General features: G+C 46.4%; 1 protein-coding gene across 4 annotated transcripts in view; it reads right to left on the reverse strand.

The window, feature by feature from the left end:
* Positions 1–5,918: 5,918 nt before the first annotated feature.
* Positions 5,919–19,071, reverse strand: part of LOC117367726 (zinc finger protein 90-like) — a 78,220-nt gene continuing 65,067 nt past the window's right edge. For 3 of the 4 annotated variants that reach the window (XM_033960587.1, XM_033960585.1, XM_033960588.1), the window contains 3 exons: positions 18,240–18,347; positions 10,485–10,598; positions 5,919–7,165 (listed from right to left, as the gene is read on the reverse strand). In XM_033960587.1, the coding sequence (XP_033816478.1) occupies positions 6,585–7,165; positions 10,485–10,598; positions 18,240–18,347 (803 nt within the window). In that variant the 3' untranslated portion in view covers positions 5,919–6,584. The remainder of the gene's footprint in view (positions 7,166–10,484; positions 10,599–18,239; positions 18,348–19,071) is intronic. The other variant, XM_033960586.1, reaches the window with a different exon arrangement.

A 19,071-nucleotide genomic window follows, 5' to 3' on the forward strand; every position in this document is an offset into this window, starting at 1 on the left:
CTAGGCCGACCCACTTCGATGATGCGATGTGGGCTGGCTTAGCAAAGGCTCCGAGGCTGCCTCATGAAACCACGCTAAACTACTGTTTAGGGGCAGCTCTGTGCCAAAGTTAAAAGCACACAGAGCTGCCGCTGGTGGTCTGGAGGTGCGGAGACAAGGCAGGAGGCATACGCGGTAGAAGGCAGAAGTCCCGGCACAGCGACTGCAACAGGAAGTTGCAAGTCAGCTGACGCCGGCCTTTCATTGCGGCGGGGACCGAATCCTTCGCGGACCAGCAAGATTTTTTTGCGGACCGGCGGTTGAAGAACTGTGGATTAGACACTAATATATGTCGTTTTCGATGTTACCCCCTTCCCCCCATGTCAACCCCCCCACACACAGGGAGAACAGGCTCACAAACAAAAAAAGGCACGCGAGATGTCTAAATCAACCAACGGTATTTTTATTGATGCAGAAAGTCTCTGTATGGTTGTTTGTCTCATCAGCAGAGTATGGAAAATAAGGTCCCAACTGGGATCCCAGTTTTGGCAGTATGAACTGCCTTCCTCGGCGGACTTGCAATCAGCAATCGCTTGCTGATGGAGAATATGCCTCATAATAGAAAAAGCAACAGCTTCCAGGAGGGAGATTCAAGATAGCAGACTAACCTGCTGTTCGCGTTTCGAGGTGAAAACGCTGCTGGAGTTTAGCTTCAAATTTTAAATTCCCTAAAAAAAAAAAAAATACAGTACTCCCCCGATATTTGCGGGGGTTCCGTTCCAGGAACCCCCTCGAATCTAGAAAAACCGTGAATATGGTTTTTCATGGGAGTGACTGAAGAAGGCAGCGGGAGAGGGCAGCAGGAGAGCAGCCGGAGCGCCTCGAGTGCAGGAAATCACTCGCGGTATGCTCCGACCGCCTCTTCCTGCACTAAGTCGGGCCTTATCCAATCAGGAGCTGCGTGTCAAAGCAGCTCCTGATTGGATAAGGCCCGACTTAGTGCAGGAAGAGATGGTCGGAGCATACCTCGAGTGATTTCCTGCACTTGTGGCGCTCTGGCTGCTCTCTCCTGCTGCCCTCTCCTTGTTGGTGGTTCACGGTCAGAAAATGACCGGGACAGCGACTCGCCAACCGCGAAAACTGTATGCCTTTTAGTAAATGGAAAGGCAATATGAAGGCGATGCCTTTCCTTGAGATCTTTGTCGGATGGAAGCTCTGCTGGCTTAGAAATCTCATGGTTATTAGCAGTATATAAGAATTAAATTAAATTAAATTCAACTGAGGGATGAGCCTCTTCAATCTTGGGGCCTGAAACATCTCTGCCTCCTCTGGCAATTCAATCTCCTCTGTGTCCGCTGCGACAGGAAGTGGCTGGAAGCAGTTGAAGACGGTCCCACGGAGGTAACTCTGTAATCCATTTGGAAGGTGCTTCCGCAATTGAACAACACGGTGCTGAAATCAACCCAAGCAACGGCTACTTTGATAAGCAGAGTTGATCTAATAGCGCAATCTTTGGATTCATTCAAACAGGATAATAATGAACAAATTAAGGATGATATTAAAGAACTTAGAAATACAGCTTCTGTTCTTGTGAAAGACAATACAGTGTTACATCAAAAGATAGAACGTATTGAGAATTATAACAGGAGACTGAATTTATGAATTTTGAACTTTCCAAAATCGGAAGGTGTATCCCCCTATGGAGCTTTTTAAGATGTTTCTTGTTGAAAATGTAAAGTTTTCTTTGACTAATATTCCTCCCTTAAATAGGGTGTACTATATACCTTTTTCCCCCAAACCAGGGTACCTTCGGAGACTGGAACGCAAATAAAGGAAAATATACTTCAAGATTTAACTACGATGTTGGAGGATTTATTATCGGAGGTTCAAGTTAAAGCTACGCTAATTGTTTCTTTTGACTTTGAGAATGTCTTAATTTTGGTCCTTAAAGAGTTTTTTCATCATTCACACTCATCGTTTTGTGGTCAGAAGATATGGATCTATCCTGATGTAACAAAAACTACACAAATTTAAAGGAAAATGTTTCTAGCTTTAAGGAAAGGGGCACTAGCTATGCTTACCCATGAACATGCATTGTAAACTTTCTGGGGTTGAAACATACTTTTCTTGAACCACAACATCTGAAGACCTTTTTGGATATGAAGAAGATCTCTAGAGTTAATGAGCCATTTACGAATTGATAGGATTGACCAGCTTGAATTTTTCAGTTTATAGCCCTTTTATGGAATTTGAATGCTTTCTAATGTTCTCCTAAAATTAAATCTCTCTCCTATATTGTGGTCTAAGGAGGAGAAAAGAAAGATTTTCTGGTTTTCTTTTTAACAAGCTTTTATGCTTGTTTTCCTCAGTTGTTATAACTACGTGTTGCTTAATCAAGTTTAATGCTTGTATATAAACTGTAAAATAATAACCCCCTCTTTTACGAACACATAGCGCGGGATTTAGCGCCGGCAGTGGCGGTAACTGATCCAACGCTCATAGAATTCCTGTGAGAACTGGAGCAGTTACCGCAGCTGCCAGCGCCAAAACCCACGCTATACGTTCGTAAAAGAGAGGTTAAATAAGGAGAAATTAGGTTTTTACTTGATAATTTTCTTTCTGTTAGCCTGTAGACTGGTATAGTCCTTACGAATGGGTTATATACCTCACTGCTACCAGCAGGTAGAGACTGAGCACAAACTTGTATATCAGTATAGCTTCCCCTCTTGCAATCCAGTCTGCTGAATAGCCAAGCAGAACCTAGGAAAGACTTCAATTGAAAACAGTATAACACACTCCGAACAGGAGTGGAAAAAGCAACAAATACTAATATAAACTACTGTTGGAGCATTTGTAGAACTGAATCCTGGTATAGAAAATATCCCCACAGCTCACCAGCTGAGCCATAGCCGCTGTTCTTACTTCTCCTCGGCCTTAGACAAATTCTAGAACCCGCAGAAAAAAAAACAAAATCTGCACACGAGCAAAACAAAAACCTACAATCACCGCACAAAGACAGACAGGGTGGGGGACTATACCAGTCTATAAACTAACAGAAAGAAAATTAGCAGGTAAGAACCTAATTTCTCCTTCTGTATCGCTTGGTAGACTGGTATAGTCCTTACGAATGGGACGTAACAAAGCAGCACCCATTAAGGGTGGGAGCCCCGAAGGGCCAACACCGAGAACACTTTCACCGAATATCGTGCCCCGATGAGCTTGAACATCTACACGGTAGTGTCTTACAAAGGAATGCAGAGAATACCAAACTGCAGCCTTGCAACTATCCACTGGAGGCACTAGAGAAGACTCAGCCCAAGAAACTGCCTGATCCCTAGTGGAATGAGCCTTGAGAAATTCTGGCACAGACTTCTTTAGAAGATAAGCGGAAGTAATAATCTCCTTGATTCAGTGCGCAGTAGTAGCCTTGGAAGTGTCATCCCCCTTACGAGGACCTGCTAGGTCAAAAAGATGATCTGATTTCCTGATCTCCTGGGTCGCTGCACATAAGGACCCTACTGACATCCAACTTGCACAGCTGTCTTTGCTCAGAAGAGCCCTCCCAACTACCCAACACCAAGAGGACTACAGATTGATTGACCTGAAAAGGAGAAACTACTTTTGGCAGAAAAGAAGGAACAGGCCTCAAGACAACCTGCTCCCTAAAAAACTACAAGAAGGGAGCCCTACAAGAGAAAACCTGCAGCTCAGAAACACGTCTAGCTGAAGTAATGGCCACCAAGAAGACAGCTTTATGAGTAAGGTCCTTCAAAGAGCAGTCGCCCAACGGTTCAAAAGGAGGGCACACTAGAACTGACAGAACCAGATTCAGATCCCAAGAAGGAACAGAGGGCCGCATGGGAGGCTTGAGCAACTTGGCCACCCGCAAGAAGCGAATCATGTCAGGAATGGCAGTCAAACACTTACCTTTCACTAACCCCCGAAAGGCTGACAAGGCCACAAGCTGAACCTGGAGAGAACACCAAGCCAGTCCCCTATTCAGGCCATCCTGCAAGAACTCTAGGATGTTAGGCAGGGAAGCGAGAAAAAAAAGAGACCACTCCACGCGCATCACACCACTCTTCAAATAGACGCCAAACCCTCACATAAGCCCGAGAGGTGGAAAGCCCCGGGACCCCAAGAGAGTTGAGATCACTTTATCTGAATGCCCCTTCTTACCCAGGCAACCCCTTTCAAAAGCAAAGCCGTAAGACAAAAGGGACCCGGATCAAACATTGGAATGGGACCCTGAGTTATAAGGCTGTCCAAGAGAGGCAGAGGAAGAGGATCCGCCACCAGAAGCCTCACCAGATCCGCGTACCACGGTCATCAAGGCCAATCTGGAGCCACCAGAACCACGAGGCCCAGATGGCAAATTATGCAGAGAAGAACTCTGCCCACTAATGGCCACTGAGGGAATACATACAACAGCCCCTCCGTTGGCCATGGTTGAACCAGAGCATCCAGGACCTTGGCCTGACCATCTCTACGACGACTGAAGAAGCGGGGTGTTTTGGCGTTGACACTTGTGGCCATCAGGTCCATGAGGGGCTGACCCCAAGACTGCACTATCAACTAAAAAGACACCTGGCATAGACACCACTCTCCGGGATCTAGCACATGACAACTTAGGAAGTCCGCTTGAACATTCTCCACTCTGGCTATGTGGTATGCTGATATTTCTTGAAGGTGCAACTCCGCCAAGACCATGAGCAGAGTCACCTCCTGTGCCACCAAAGTGCTCCTGGTGCCCCCTGATGAGACATAGGCCACCGCCATGGCATTGTCTGACAGAACCCTGACTGACTTGCCCATCAGAAAGGATTGGAAGGCTAGCAACGCCAGACAGATGGCTCTGGTCTCCAAGACACCGATTGACCAAGAAGCCTCCTCCATGAACCAGGTGCCCTGAGCTACCTAGACACTGAGTTCCCCAACCGAGAAGACTGGCATCCATGAGCAGCACCGTCCACTGTGGCTGGTCCAGACTCGCCCCTTGTACAAGATGGGGGATCTGGAGCCACCAATGAAGACTGCTCCGAGCTAAATCCGGAAGCAGAATAGGGTGATCCAGACTGTGCCTCTGAGGTGACCACCTCCGAAGAAGAGCATACTAAAGACGAAGCATGTGGGCCCGCAACCATCTCACTACATCAAGGGAGGCCGCCATTGACCCCAAGACTAGGAGGAAATCCTGCGCCCGAGGACACCGGAACGCCATTAGCAGGCGAATCTGAGATTGCAATTTGCTTACCCAGGCCTTCCCCAAGGAGGTGTTGAACAGCATGCCTAGATACTCCAGGCGCTGAGAGGGAGACAGCTGGCTCTTAGCAAGGTTGACTACCCATCCCAGCGACTGCAAAAACTCCACCACCCGAGCCGTGACCCAGGTGCTCTCCTGTAATGACTTCGCTCGAATCAACCAGTCGTCCAGGTAGGGATGAACTAGAATGCCGTCTTTGCACAACGCCGCCGCCTCGACCTTCATCACCTTGGTGAACCCAGGAGTCCAAAACAAAATTCCAACAGGACTAAGAGGGGAGCCGAATTAGTCTTACCACCTGCTTTAATGGAGACTGAGGAAGACTGGATTGCAAAAGGAGAAGCTATCCTGATATACAAGTTTGTTCTCAGTCTCCACCTGTTGGTAGCAGTGAGGTATATAACCTATTCGTAAGGACTATACCAGTCTACCAAGCAATACAGAAATATATTTAAAAAATAAAAAAGTCAAAGCCACGCCAAATCGTGTTGGCGTTTTCAAACTCTGCGCAAAGGGAGAGCAGGCACACACATGCACACAAACTAGGGGATCACAACCTTATCGATTTATCATTTTCTTAGGGGCGAGATCCCATCGCTTTTATCGCACAGCATGCCGTCACGCTTACAAACGTTCCCGTGAATGAGAATGCTACCTAGTTTGTGCTTTTCTGTGGAATTTCATGCCAGCTCTTTCTTACAGATTCTCAGATGTCTGTTCTAGCTTTTTTTTTTTCCCTCTACAAGCTGTGAACCACTTCATCCTTAATCCATGTGTCCCGATTTAAATACATGTAAGGTTCCTAGAGATTCTAGTTTCTCTGTAATGGCTCCAATGCTTTGGAACTCCTTCCCGTTATATCTGTGCACAGAAAAAAAATCTCTTAAATCATTTAAATCATGCTTGAAAGCCTATTATTTCAAACTGGCGTTTGACCCTAGTTCTTAACACTTCAGTTTAGTTGTTCCTTTGCTTGCTTCTTTCCGCATTTTTAACCTACCCTCTTGTTCTTACCTCTTGATACTGTAAACCTTTCCTGCCCTTGATTATCATTTTGTGACCAGTATTGTTAATTGTACAGCGTACATTTTCCCTGTTGTGTTTATTTTTTTGATGTTAATTATTTCCCATTGACTTTTTTTTATCTATTGTTAACCGCTTTGATTTGACTTTTTTGTTAAAAATGGCGGCATATTACATAAAATAACTGTAACTAAATAAAACTTTGTATTTCCCGTACAAACCATCCTATGTTTTTCTAAGCCTGGTTTGGATTTAAAGCTTTTGCCACATTCCGGACATGTATATGGTTTCAATCCAGTCTGGATTCTTTGAGTGAACTTTATGTCACATTCAGAACATTTAAATGCTTTCTCTCCTGTACGGCCTCTTTCACATCGAAGGAGCACGGATTTAAAATAAAATCTTTTAACACATTCACTTCATTGTGAAGACTTATATGTGCCTTGAGGCTTCTTTTTCCAACAAAGGCTTTCTCACACAAAGTACATGCAAATGGTCTCTCCCCTACATGACTTTGTTGGTGCCGTTCGAAGAACAATTTGTAATTGAAACATTTTTCGCATGCAGTACATTTAAAAGTTTTCCTTCTGCTGTGAAGTCCGATGTGCTTTTGCAGGTTTCCTTTCCTATGAAACCTTTTGCCACATTCAGGACATTTAAACTGTCTCTTACGGTGCTGAACCTTTGGACGATTGATGGAATCTTTACTGGGTTTGGCGCATGAAGCTTGCCTCTCTCTTTCATAGGTTCTCTCTCTCACCACAGGTGCTGTTCCTTCAACAACTTCACAGTGTACAGAAGAAGCAGCGAGGTCTCTGGAGGGGTTTCTTTGCTTCCATTCTTCCTGCTGTCCATTGTACGTTCTGTTCGTTTCATCGTTGCTCCTGGATTCGGTCTCTGCTGGATAAAAAAAACGAGAATGCGCTGGGCTCAGATTCAGTGCAATACGGTAGATCATATAACTACACAAAAATACAAACAGGATACAGGGTGCCCACAAAACACTCCTTGATTTTAGATGGTTACAAAACCAAAATTTATTGGAATATTTTTTCAGCTTTGAGGCTACAGTTTCATCAACTCAAAGTTTCATATGGCATACACTTGATGTGCGCCCCACCTGTTACTCGGCAAACATCGATGTGATAATCGAGCTTGGACCAGACTCTCCAAAGCCTATCCAGCGTGATCGCGTTTATAGCTTCAGTGATGCGTTCCTGCAGAACATCCATAGTTGTGAGTAGCAGAGGTACGTACACTCTTATCGTTCACGTACCCCCAAAGAAATAATCACAAAAGTAATGTCCGGTGATTTCGGGGGCCCACTTGAGGCACACCTAGTCATTTTGATGCATTGCATTGTCTGAAGGTTGTAACTTCTGCACCGATTGCAGTTTATAAGGGTGAAAGTGCAAGCGATCGTGTAAGATCTTGCTAACCGTGCTTTTTGGGACTTGTATTTGCTGTCATTTTATTTATAAACATATTCCAATAAGTTTTGATTTTGTAACCATTTAAAATCAAGGAGTGGTTTTGTGGGCACCTTGAACTTTGAAAAGTTTTGTGTCATCTGGAAATCTGATCACTGCCCTTTCCAGTTCATTGATGAATGTTAAACACTAGTCCCTGTACAGAGCCCAGAGGCGCTCCACTACTGGGTCTACGATGATTCATCAAAGCCATTTCATCGCTGAATCGACTACGATGAATCATCCAACCTCTTGTGGGGTGGTTATGCACCCCCCCATACCCACCCACAAAGTAGGAGCACATTCCCCTACAGGGAGCACCCCCATATCCCACCCCCAAGATAGTACCGTCCCCCACCCCCCTCGGCCTGCTTACCTATTGAAAAGTTTGCTGGTGTGAGCAGCATCTTCAACCTCCCTGCTCACACCAGCCTCATCTCCCTCTGACATCACATCCTGGTCCCGCAACTAGGAAGTGACATCAGAAGGAAGCCAAGGCCAACCGAGGAGGGGGTGGAAGATGCACCAGTGAACTTTTGAAGAAGTATGGGGGGGGTGGAAAGGAGAAGAGATCAGCAGGAAAGGGGGGTGGAGAAGGAGAGGCACCAGTGGGGGGGGGGGGGCGGAGAAGAGGCACCAGTGGGGGGGGGTGCAGAGAGAAGAGGCATCAGCAGGAGGGGGCAGAAAGGAGGAGAGGCACTGGGGGAGGGGGGCGTGGAGAGGAGAAGAGGCTTCGGCAGGAGGGGGGGACAGAGAGAAGGAAAGGTACTGGGGCACGGTTCATCGCAGAGGATGATTCATCAGGGCCGTTTCATCGCAGCCATATTGAAGCATCCCATGATGAAACAACCACGAAGAATTATCCCAATCCACCACTACTTACCCCTTCACACTGGGAAGATTACTTAGTGCTGATGCCCACCCACTAGCAGCACATCTATGAGCTAAAAACTCCCACATGTACCTTAAAAGGGCCGATCTGCATCAGCAGCGAGCCCAATACCTGCCCTACCACCTTCCTTCCAACGCAACATCCTGTTTCTGCAGAGGCAGAGTGCATCATAAGAAAGGCCAGTCAGAAGATCGTTTCTTCCTAAAGCAGGTAGCGACAGCAATGGGGAATTCTGCGCTAAAAGGTTTTGCTCCACACTCATCCCAAATCTTTACCTAAAGTGGCTTCTAAGTTCCATCTTCATCAAAACTATTGTGCTTATCATTTTCTCCCCCTCCAGCTCGAGAGACTTCACACACTGGGTTGCACACGAGATCGCGCAACAGATTGGCAAAGAATTGCTTCTCATGCTAGGCCTTCGTGACTTGGTTTAGAACAACTCTGCAATCCAGTTTTAACCAGTGGCAAAGAGGACCGAAATTCAGCCTGGCTACCTCCAGCGGTCAGAAGCAAACCCGAAAATTCAATGCTGGGGCTGTAGCCAGCTACTGGAATTCAATTTCCGGGTTCAGTGCAGGCTGATATTCGTCATCTGGTTGGTTAAATCACAGTGGTGGGTCCATCTAGCCACTGGACTTAGACAGTCATCCAATAAATATTGGCATTCACTGGCTATGTCATGTGACATAGCTGGTGACCGGGCTATCTACTCACCAGGCTCAGTGGCTGTTAGGGAGGTGGGAGGGGCTACGTATCCCAGGTGCTGACTTGACAGGGGCACCAGCCAATCAAAAAAAATTAATTAAACGACTTAAGAGTTTGGTGCCAAACTCTTAGGACGCCTAAGTGGATATGTCCTCCCACACTTAAGGACGACAAACAACACCTATCTCAATCAGTAGGTGTGGTTATGGGCGAAGAATAGGGGTGGTTGAGTTAGGCATCGTTAGGTATCCGACATAGATGCCGCCAAATTAGGTGAGCGAAAAGCTATGACTAAGATGCCTAGTGACTAGGATGTCTAGCAAAGCCTAGCAACGCCTAAGTCCACTTAGGCACTGCTAAGCGTGATTCTATAAACAGCGCCTAGCAGTTGATTTATAGAATCCGGCCCAAAATGGCTACTTCATCGTCCAAGTTTCAAGTTTCAAGTTTCAAGTTTTTTATTTATTCTTGATTAATCGCTTTCTCTAATTCAAAGCGATGTACAAATCCAAATTTAGTTAAAAGAGAGCAAACAAACAGACAAACCAAACATAGGGATTTACAATTCTTACAGGGGTTAAAACTTATTAAACTACATTGGGTAAAAATAGGGTTGTGAAATACAATCGTTATATAAAAGATTAAACATAGGAAAACACATTAGGAAAAATAATAACTAAAAAGTCAGGAATTAAAAGCATCATTAAATCAGGAATTAAAAGCATCATTAAATCAGGAATTAAAAGCATCATTAAAAAGAAATGTTTTTAATAATGATTTAAATTTTACTAAATCTTGTTCGTTCCGTATAAAAATTGGAAGAGCATTCCAGGTTTGAGGGGCTGTTATGGAAAATATAAATTGTCGTCCACAAAATGGCTGCTCCAGGTAGAGCACCAAGAACTTGCTATTCATCGAATGAGTTGAAAAATAGCTAAGTCTGATAATTATGGTACCATTAGGCTAACACTAGCAACTGACTAGACCACAAAACCTTCACTTCAAATTTTCTGATAAGTATTCGATATTTACACAGCTTTAGTAGGTACTGTACTAGACTTATACAGTCCAACTCATTTGAAGTCACTTCAGTCTTACAAGTAAACAAGAATTCACAAGAAATAAAGTTGTCATAGTGGAATTGTTTACTTACTTGTTTCAGGACAGTGAACCTGTTCTGTTTTCTCTGACTTAGGATGGTTCATTAAATGTAGATTTTCCTCTTGGGCGGTGCTCAATGAGAACACAGATGTCACAATTGGAAGGCCTATTAAGACAAAATAAATGTTCTTAGAAGTATCCTGTACAGCCCACAGCTAAGTCAGCATCAAACGTACTAAAGCTAGAAAGTAGACCAAACTAGACAAACACATAACACCCCTTAACAACTAGGAATTAGGGAACAAATTAGCCACAAGAAGGGTCGTGCGGGGTTGGAGATCAAGATGGTGTCGGGAGCGGATGCCTGAGCGAGCTCTGCTGCTCGTTGTACCTGCATTCGCGTTGGGTGTCTCTTCCCCGGTGGCAATATGGGGAAGAGGATGGGAGTTTCCCGCTTGGCCCCTCCGGCGGTTGAACCCCCTCAACGGCTGATACAGACTACATTAACGAGCGTCTTTGCTCGCACGGGTGAGGAGTCCCGAATCACTTCGGGAGGAAACCCGGATCTTTCGGGGAACCTCAGCGCAGAGAGTCGGACTACTTTGAGTCCTGACCAGAGGCTGGTTCCTCCCCAGCCCGGAAGTGCACAAGTGCAGGGAATGCCTAGAAGCCGACGGCCCCGAGAGGGAGAGTTTGATTCCAGCATAGGAGGGACATCCCTACCAAGCCTTTCAGTAGAAGGAGGAGATGGGAACTATCAAGAATCTCCCTGCATTTTGGAAGAAGAGGTGAGAGGTGCCTCGGGAGGCAATATTATCAGTTTTGGGGAGATGAAGAAACCAGACAAGATAGATATGGAGGCGCTATGGCAGGCCATATCAGTCATGGACTCCAATCTCAAATTGACTTTATCTACTATTAAAACAGATTATGGAATTGTTTTTTCCAAGGTGGAACAACAAGGGGTACTTCTTACTAATGTGAATGAAAGGTCGGAGAAACAGGACAATAATTTGAATGAAGTAAAGAAGGTACAAGTGGAATTGGTTAAGGAGAGATCTTATGTTTCCCGCAAGATGGAAAATTTTGAAAATCAACTGAGGAAAAATAATTTAAGATTTTTGAATTTTCCAAAGTGTCCTATTATTTCACCAGTTGAGATGGCTAGGAAATATTTCCGTGAGACTTTAGCCATTCCACCAGAAAATCTACTTCCAATTGTTAGAGCTTACTACTTGAATATAAAGACAACACAAGGGGAATCCATACCTATAGAAACCCCAGTGGATAAAGTAGTGGATATGAATTTGTCTTCATTTCTGGAAAACTCCCTTGAGGTTGTCACCCATAGAACTACCATGTTGTTGACTCTAGCCTTGGAGAGTGATAGGGAATTTATTCTTCGTATGTATTTTCATCATATAAAATCATTTTGGGCTCTAATGTTCGAGTTTTCCAGATTTAGCTCAGAGGACCCAGAGATGTAGGAAGGAGTTCTTGTCCTTGAGGTCAAGAACCCTGGCTCTGGGGGGCTATATTTCTTGTTAAATTTCCTGCAAAGTGTTATGTATCTTTTCAAGATAAGAATTTTCTTTTCTTTGAGCCCAAACAACTTTTGGAATTTATTGGATCAAAAGAGAGAATGGTAACCATGTCTAGTGATGTATGACCTGCCAGCTGGCTGTAATTCGGGAATCTAATGCCGTGACCGTAATTAATTAATCTGTTACTATTATTTAGAAGTTTATTTCTTTTCTTGATCTTTAAATTGTGGATTAAAGACATTATTACTTTTCTTTATAAGTTTCATTGAATATCATTACTGGATCTGTTGCATTGTGTAAAAGTAATGCTTGTATTTAAAATGGAAAATCTTATAAATAAATAAATAAATTTAAAAAAAAAAGAAGGGTCGTGCGAAAGAAGTTAAAACAACTCTTGTGCCATCAGTCTGTGTCTATGGGTTTGTTTGTTTTTTTTAACCTTCTGAATGACTTCTAATGCATCCTACCTCAGGTGGGCTCTGGACTAGCCTGGTGGAGCTAAAGGAAAGAAGATTAGCAGGTAATGTGTAATTTCTCCTTTCTTAGCATCCCTCCAGACCAGTCCAGACGCATGGTACGTACCCAAGCAGTGCAAGCTACAGCAGCACTCTCACCCCAAACTCTGCATCTTGACAGTCTTATACATGCTTATATTTGAATCTTTTTTTTTTTTTTATAGTTACGATTATTACTCATATGATTACAATACCACATTTTTTCCAGATTTGGAAAAAGTAAAAAATTTAGTCAACTAACAAATGCCGCAAATACAAACTTTCCAATCAATCTTTAATTTTTGTTCCCTTTCTTCATTCCACGTCGTCATCTTCTCACATTCTCTTTTGTTGTTTCTTCAATATTGTAGGAGGTTTGGTTTTTATATTCCCCACTCCACTTTTAATATAACCCATCCCTACTCTACCCCCCTGCCCTTCCAACTTCTCCCTCTTCACCAATTCAGGTCTCACCAACTGGAACAGTTGGGATTTCTTGAGTCAAAATGGCCAGAGCGTTATCTATTCTCCTTTCAGCCCCCTTTCCATTAAGTTTGGAAGAGCTTTTTCTCCTTGGAGAACTTGTAGTTTTATTGTTCCAAGATCATTAGGACATGCTTTTGACTTCTCCAATACCAATAAGAGAGTGTTTCAGGTTGAATCCAATGAAATACTTGTAAAAAAAAATTTTTTCCCCTAACATACTTGGTTTCCCGACCAACAATCCATTTCCTTTCCAAGACACCCTTCAATGGAGTACAACTGATAAGCTGATGAATAAGTTGACACTAGTAATGAGTAATCTCGAAGCCCACATGATGAAGTTGCAACTATCTTATTTTGGTCACACTGTTAGAAGAGAGAGATCACTGAGAAAGACATCATGTTTAAGAAGATCAACGGAACTAGGCGAAGAGGGCGACCTGTAACTCGGTGGTTGGACATGTTGACAACTATTAAGGGGATTAGGACCTCGTTGGACTAGCACTTGACTGACTTCTTTTTCGGATCTTTAACTCATCAAGTCGCTAGAACTCAAACTCAAGTCGGTGGGAAAAAATATTTCTCTACAATTTCTAGATGATGGAACGGCTCTATAACTGCTGAGCCCACATACAGTGGAACCTTGGTTTACGAGCATAATTCATTCCAGAAGCATGCTCGTAAACCAAATTACTCGTATATCAAAGCGAGTTTCCCCATAGAAAGTAAGGGAAAAACTCGCTTGATTGGATTCACACCCCCCCGGCCACCAACGCTGCTCCACCCCACCACATCCCCAAAAGACCCCCCCCGCCCCCGAGGCCACTGGTGCACTTCCACACCCCCCCCCCCCGCGAACCAGCATCGCCCCCACCAGCAGACCGGCATCCCCCACCCACCCAAAATGAAGGCTTACCCCCAATGTGGCACAGCCATGCAGCACCAACCCACAGGAGGTGCCGGTGCCCGAAGATCATGCTGTTTGCCGGACTGGGCCTTGGGCATCTGCGCATGCTCAAGGCCTTCTAGCTCTCATTCTTTCCGAGAATCTCGGAGAGAGGCAGAAGCCAGAAGGCCTTGAGCATGCGTAGATGCTCAAGGCCCAGTCCGGGAAGAGGCAGGATCTTTGGGCACCGGCACCTCCTGTGGGTTGGTGCTGCGTGCCGGTGCCACACTGGGGGTAAGCCTTCAGTGCGGGCGGGCGGGTGAGGGATGCTGGTTCACGAGGGGGGCAGCGTATGCGGGCGATGCCGGTTTGCGAGTCACGATTTGCGAAAATGTTTTGCTCGTCTTGCAAAACACTCACAAACCACAGTATTTGTAAACTGAGGTTTGACTGTATTTGGTTTTATAGACTTGTGTTTGTATTAATCGATACCCACATTCTTATAAAGCTGCTTCAACACTAATCTTGGCATAATTTCCTAACTAGAGAGCCTCCTCCAGTATTCCCAAGATAATGGGGCTTATTTTTAAAGCACCTAGACACACAAAGTAACATAGAAACCTATGGTACTTTGTGCAGCCTGGCTACCTCCTACAGATCCTGGATCAAAGTTTGGTGGCTTGAACTTAACCAGCCAAGCCAATATTCAACTTAAAACTTCAGTGTCCTGACCCGTTCCTTTCTACTCTTATGAGAAAGGAGAAATTAGGTTCTTACCTGCTAATTTACTTTCTTTTAGCTTCTCTTTTAGCAAGGCGTCATTGTGCAGGACGGGAAGCGGGGGAACCGGCGGAGGGATTCCCTGCCCCCCGACGGGCCCCCCGAAAGGGCTGCATGCGCTGGAAGAACCGACCCCGGGAAAATCCAGGAGACTGGAAAGAAGCAGCCCCACGCCCAGGGCGATACTTGCGAAAATCCCGCAAACGCCCCCGGGCCGCACCCCCCCGAGACGCCGGGAGGGCACGGTCCTCCGGCAGACGGGGAACTTTCGAGTCCGACAGAGTCTGAATCAACTTATCCAAGTCCTCTCCAAACAAAAACGACCCCCGAAAGGGAAATTTAGTAAGCTTAGCTTTGGACGCAGCATCCGCCGCCCAAGCGCGCAGCCACAACACACGCCTTGCGGCCACGCCAAAAGCCATAGACTTAGCCGAGATCCGCACCAAGTCCTATAGAGCATCTGAGAGGAATGAGGCCGCCATCTCAATCTTCGCTACCTCCTGATCCACCAGAGACCAGTCGTCAGACTCTCGATCCAAGACCCGCTCCGCCCACCGAAACACGGCGCGAGCGACCAGTCCCCCACAAATAGCCGCCTGGACCCCAAAGGCAGAGACCTGAAAATTTTGCTTAAGGATGCTCTCCAATTTGCGCTCCTCAGAGTCCCGCAAGGCAGAACCGCCCTCAACAGGCACGGTATGCCGCTTGGAAATTGCCGAGACCACCGCATCCACGACTGGCGAAGCTAACGTAGCCCGATCCCCTTCAGGAATGGGATACAGGCGAGCCATGCTGCGCGCCAGCCGAAACGGCGTCTCCGGCGTTTTCCACTGCTCCAGAATAATATCCCGAATATCCTGATGCATAGGAAAAGAGCGGGAAACGGAACGGATCCCCCGTAACAGGGGGTCCCCCACACGCGGAGTCTCCGGCGGCGCGTCCTCAAAACGCAAAACCGAAGAAACCTGCTGAATAAGGTCAGGCAGCTCATCTTTCTGAAAAAGGCGCACCACGGACGCCTCGTCACTGGAGAACGGGAAATCCGACAACCCGCCGCCAGCTTCCGTCCCCTCCAGAGAGTCCTGGAACTCCTCAGAAGGGTCCAGGTCCTCCTCCAGACCGACCCGTTCCTCCGACCACAAATTCTCGTCCCACGACACCCGCGGACGCTTGGACAAGGGAGGCGGCGGAGGGGACGTCACGCCAGACGAGAGAGGCAAAGCCGCAGGGAGCGCGGAGGAAAACCCACCCCCCGAAACCCCCTGGGCGCAACCGGGACCCCCAGCCGCCTGAAAATAGGCTCTGCATAAAGAAAAGAAAAATTCAGGAGAAAAAACCCCCCGAGGGTCCCAAGGGACTCCCTGCCACAGCAGGGGACCCAGCAGAACCTTGCCCCTGCATAGTCAAAACAGGGGGAAGGTCACCTGAGGTGGAAGACAAAATGGAGGGGCCAGACAGAGAAGATGGCGGATTTCCCGCCAAAAAAGCTCCCTCCATAGCCTGAAGCGGCTGAGAAACCTGAATAGTCTCAGCCGCTAAAGCAGGCAAGCCGGCATCAGCTGTCAAAAAATCAGCTGAGAGGGAATCCTCTAAAACCCGACCGTCGGCGGTTTGGGGAATCCCTCCGTGGGCGGACGGAGAAGACCGGGCTTCCCCACCGTTCCCTGCCGACTCGCGAGGCACCATCGGCGGGGAGCTCTGGGCGCCTGCAGCTGCTGCCGACGGAGCTCCACCACCTCACCGACCCAAACCGCCGAGTTCAGGCCGGCCGCGAGTGCCTCGCGGCTGGACTCAAATGTGTCCTACTCCCCCGGAGAAGGGCACAATTGCTCCATACGCGACCTAGCTATAAAAAAGTGCCGGTTACATGAAAAAATACAGTAAAATACAGTTTTCTTAAAGGGAAATAACCCTTCAGACCAGCACTACCTCAGGATTTTTTTTTTTTACAGAACAGACTCCACAGGCTCTCGAAGCAATATGCCTTGCTTGACTTAGGGGGCAAGGCTTACTGCTGAGGCTCCTCTAAAAAAATGTGGGGAGGTGGAGGAAGTGGGGGGAGGGACCCCGCTCGTGACCCGCCGGGTTTGACACCCCCGAGGTCGGACGAACCCCCAAACAGGGCCCGACCAAGCTCCGTCCGGCCAAAAACAGGGACAATAAACCCCTAAACAAATTCCAACAGCCCTACCAAGGGAGATGGGCACAGATCACTCACACCTGCTGGAGACTGAAAGAAGACTGAGGGAAATAGAGAGGAGGGGCTAGGATATACTGTCCCAAAGTTTTGTTTTCAGTCTCCACCTGCTGGTCATGATTAGATATATACCCATTCGTAAAGTTAACCTCTACTGGTCTGGAGAGTGCTAAAGAATGACAGTTTTAGTGGTTGTTTTGGATCCAGGTTTAGCCATGAAATTACAGATCGTTAAAGCTGTAAAGGCATGTTTTGGTCAACTTCATTGGAGCATGGAAAGCTCAGGTACACCACTGGGCCACGAGAACTCGAGGCGACCATTCAGGAAGGGATCAGCACGGGGCAGGAGCACAGAAAGCTTGCTCCTGCCTGGTACACTGCTGGACCACCAGGGATTTGAAAAGGTACATGGGGGAGGTGGGGAAGGTGGGATGGAGGTAAAAAAAAAATTGTCAAGAGTTGGCCAGGAGAGGAGACGGGAGGGATCCCTCTTGTCCTGGCCCAACAGGTCATACGGCAGGCCTGGTGGAGGCCTGCAGAAAATCGTGACAGAAGGGGGGACAGGGTGCAGAGCCCGGCAGGGAGGGGGGGGGGACAGGGTACATGGCAGAGAGGGGGGACAGGGTGGAGAGCCAGGCAGGTTGGGAAGGGGACTGGGTGCAAAGTCTGGCAGGGAAGGGGCTGGTTGCAGAGCTTGCAGGGGAGGGAGGGAAGAGGGCTAGGGCACAGATCCAGGTAGAGCAAGGCACAAGAATATCAACCCCCTCCCTGCTTATATTCAAGTCAACCTTTTTCCCTCTTTTTTGGGGTAAAAAGGGTACCTTGTCTTATACTTGGATCGACTTATATTTGAGTTTATAAAGGTAGTTCTTAAGCGGTATAGAAAATTTTTAAATAAATAAATTTACCACTTTTGCTGCCACAGTTGTATAATTGGGATTTATAATAAGCGTGAGAGCATTTCCCCAATGATTATTATGGACTGGGATGAAAACATGTTTCAAAAAGTATAAATATTAGTCAGTCTGGGGACTACAGCGTAAGCAGGTAGCTCTGGCTTCATTCTGAAAGATCCTGCTGACATCGAGAGGCAAGTGACCACACAAAGATATCGGAGAGTTCTTGCATGAGAAAATAATGCAGTTGACGTGTTCTTTGACTCGGTGGAAGGTGAGAATACATTTTCTCCATCATGTTCTCATTTGTGTAAGATTTCCCTTTATTGGATACCTGAACCGATCAAGCCAAGGGAGTGAATTCTAAATATTTACGGACAAGATGTGTCTGAAATAACTATTTGCTTCCAAGTGGCCCCTGCTGATGAAATGGATGAACGAACCTCAAACAATTTTAACCCGTGCTTCCTAAGTGCGTGGTTTCAAATGCTTCATAGCACCCCTTAAGGATTTTGCTCATTACTCACTCAGGGAAGTCACAGTATTCTCCTTATTAGTCTCAGGTGGGCCGCCGACTGGTGGCCCTTTCATTTCCAGAGTCTGTATGGACGGGTCAGGATAGGAACTGGAACTGTCTGTTATGAAAAAAAAAAAGGAGAGAAAAATACCTTTAAACCAACTTAATAAAAGAAACTAACAGCCCACAATTGAAGGAGCTCATTCTCATAATTTGTGAAACCTTGCAGCTGTTATCTGGCTTTCCAACAGGTACTTGTGACCTGGATTGGCCTGACCTAGTATGACTATTCTCATGTTCTTATGTTGAAGCAGTGTGCAACCCTCTCTTAGTTGTTTTAATGCAGTGGTCTCAAACTCAAACCCTTAGCGGGGCCACATTTTGGATTTGTAGGTACTTGGAGGGCCGCTGAAAAAATAGTTCATGTCTTATTAAAGAAATGACAACTTTGCATGAGGTAAAACTCTTTATAGTTTATAAATCTTTCCTTTAACAGTTAAAAGGAAAGATTTATAAACTATAAAGAGTTTTACCTTATGCAAAATTGTCAATAACTATTTTTTTCTGCGGCCCTCACATTTAAAGTTTAATATCTTTCCTTTCTCAAAACTGGCTGGCCCGGGACTTCCTCCCCGACGTTAGAATTCACGTCGGGTGGCCAGAATTGGTCGGCTCCGAGCTGGGGAAGATATGCGGGGGAGAGCTAAGACCTCGGGCGCCGGCCTGTTCCCCAATTGCGGTGGCTTGGGGGAAGGGCAGTGGGAAGGGAAGCAGATTGGGGACCCCCTGCTTTAGGCGAGGACAGATCGTGGGCCGCAAAATAGTCCCTGGGGAGCCGCATG

Source organism: Geotrypetes seraphini, chromosome 10, assembly GCF_902459505.1.
Source record: "Geotrypetes seraphini chromosome 10, aGeoSer1.1, whole genome shotgun sequence".
Classification (NCBI taxonomy): Eukaryota; Metazoa; Chordata; class Amphibia; order Gymnophiona; family Dermophiidae; genus Geotrypetes; species Geotrypetes seraphini.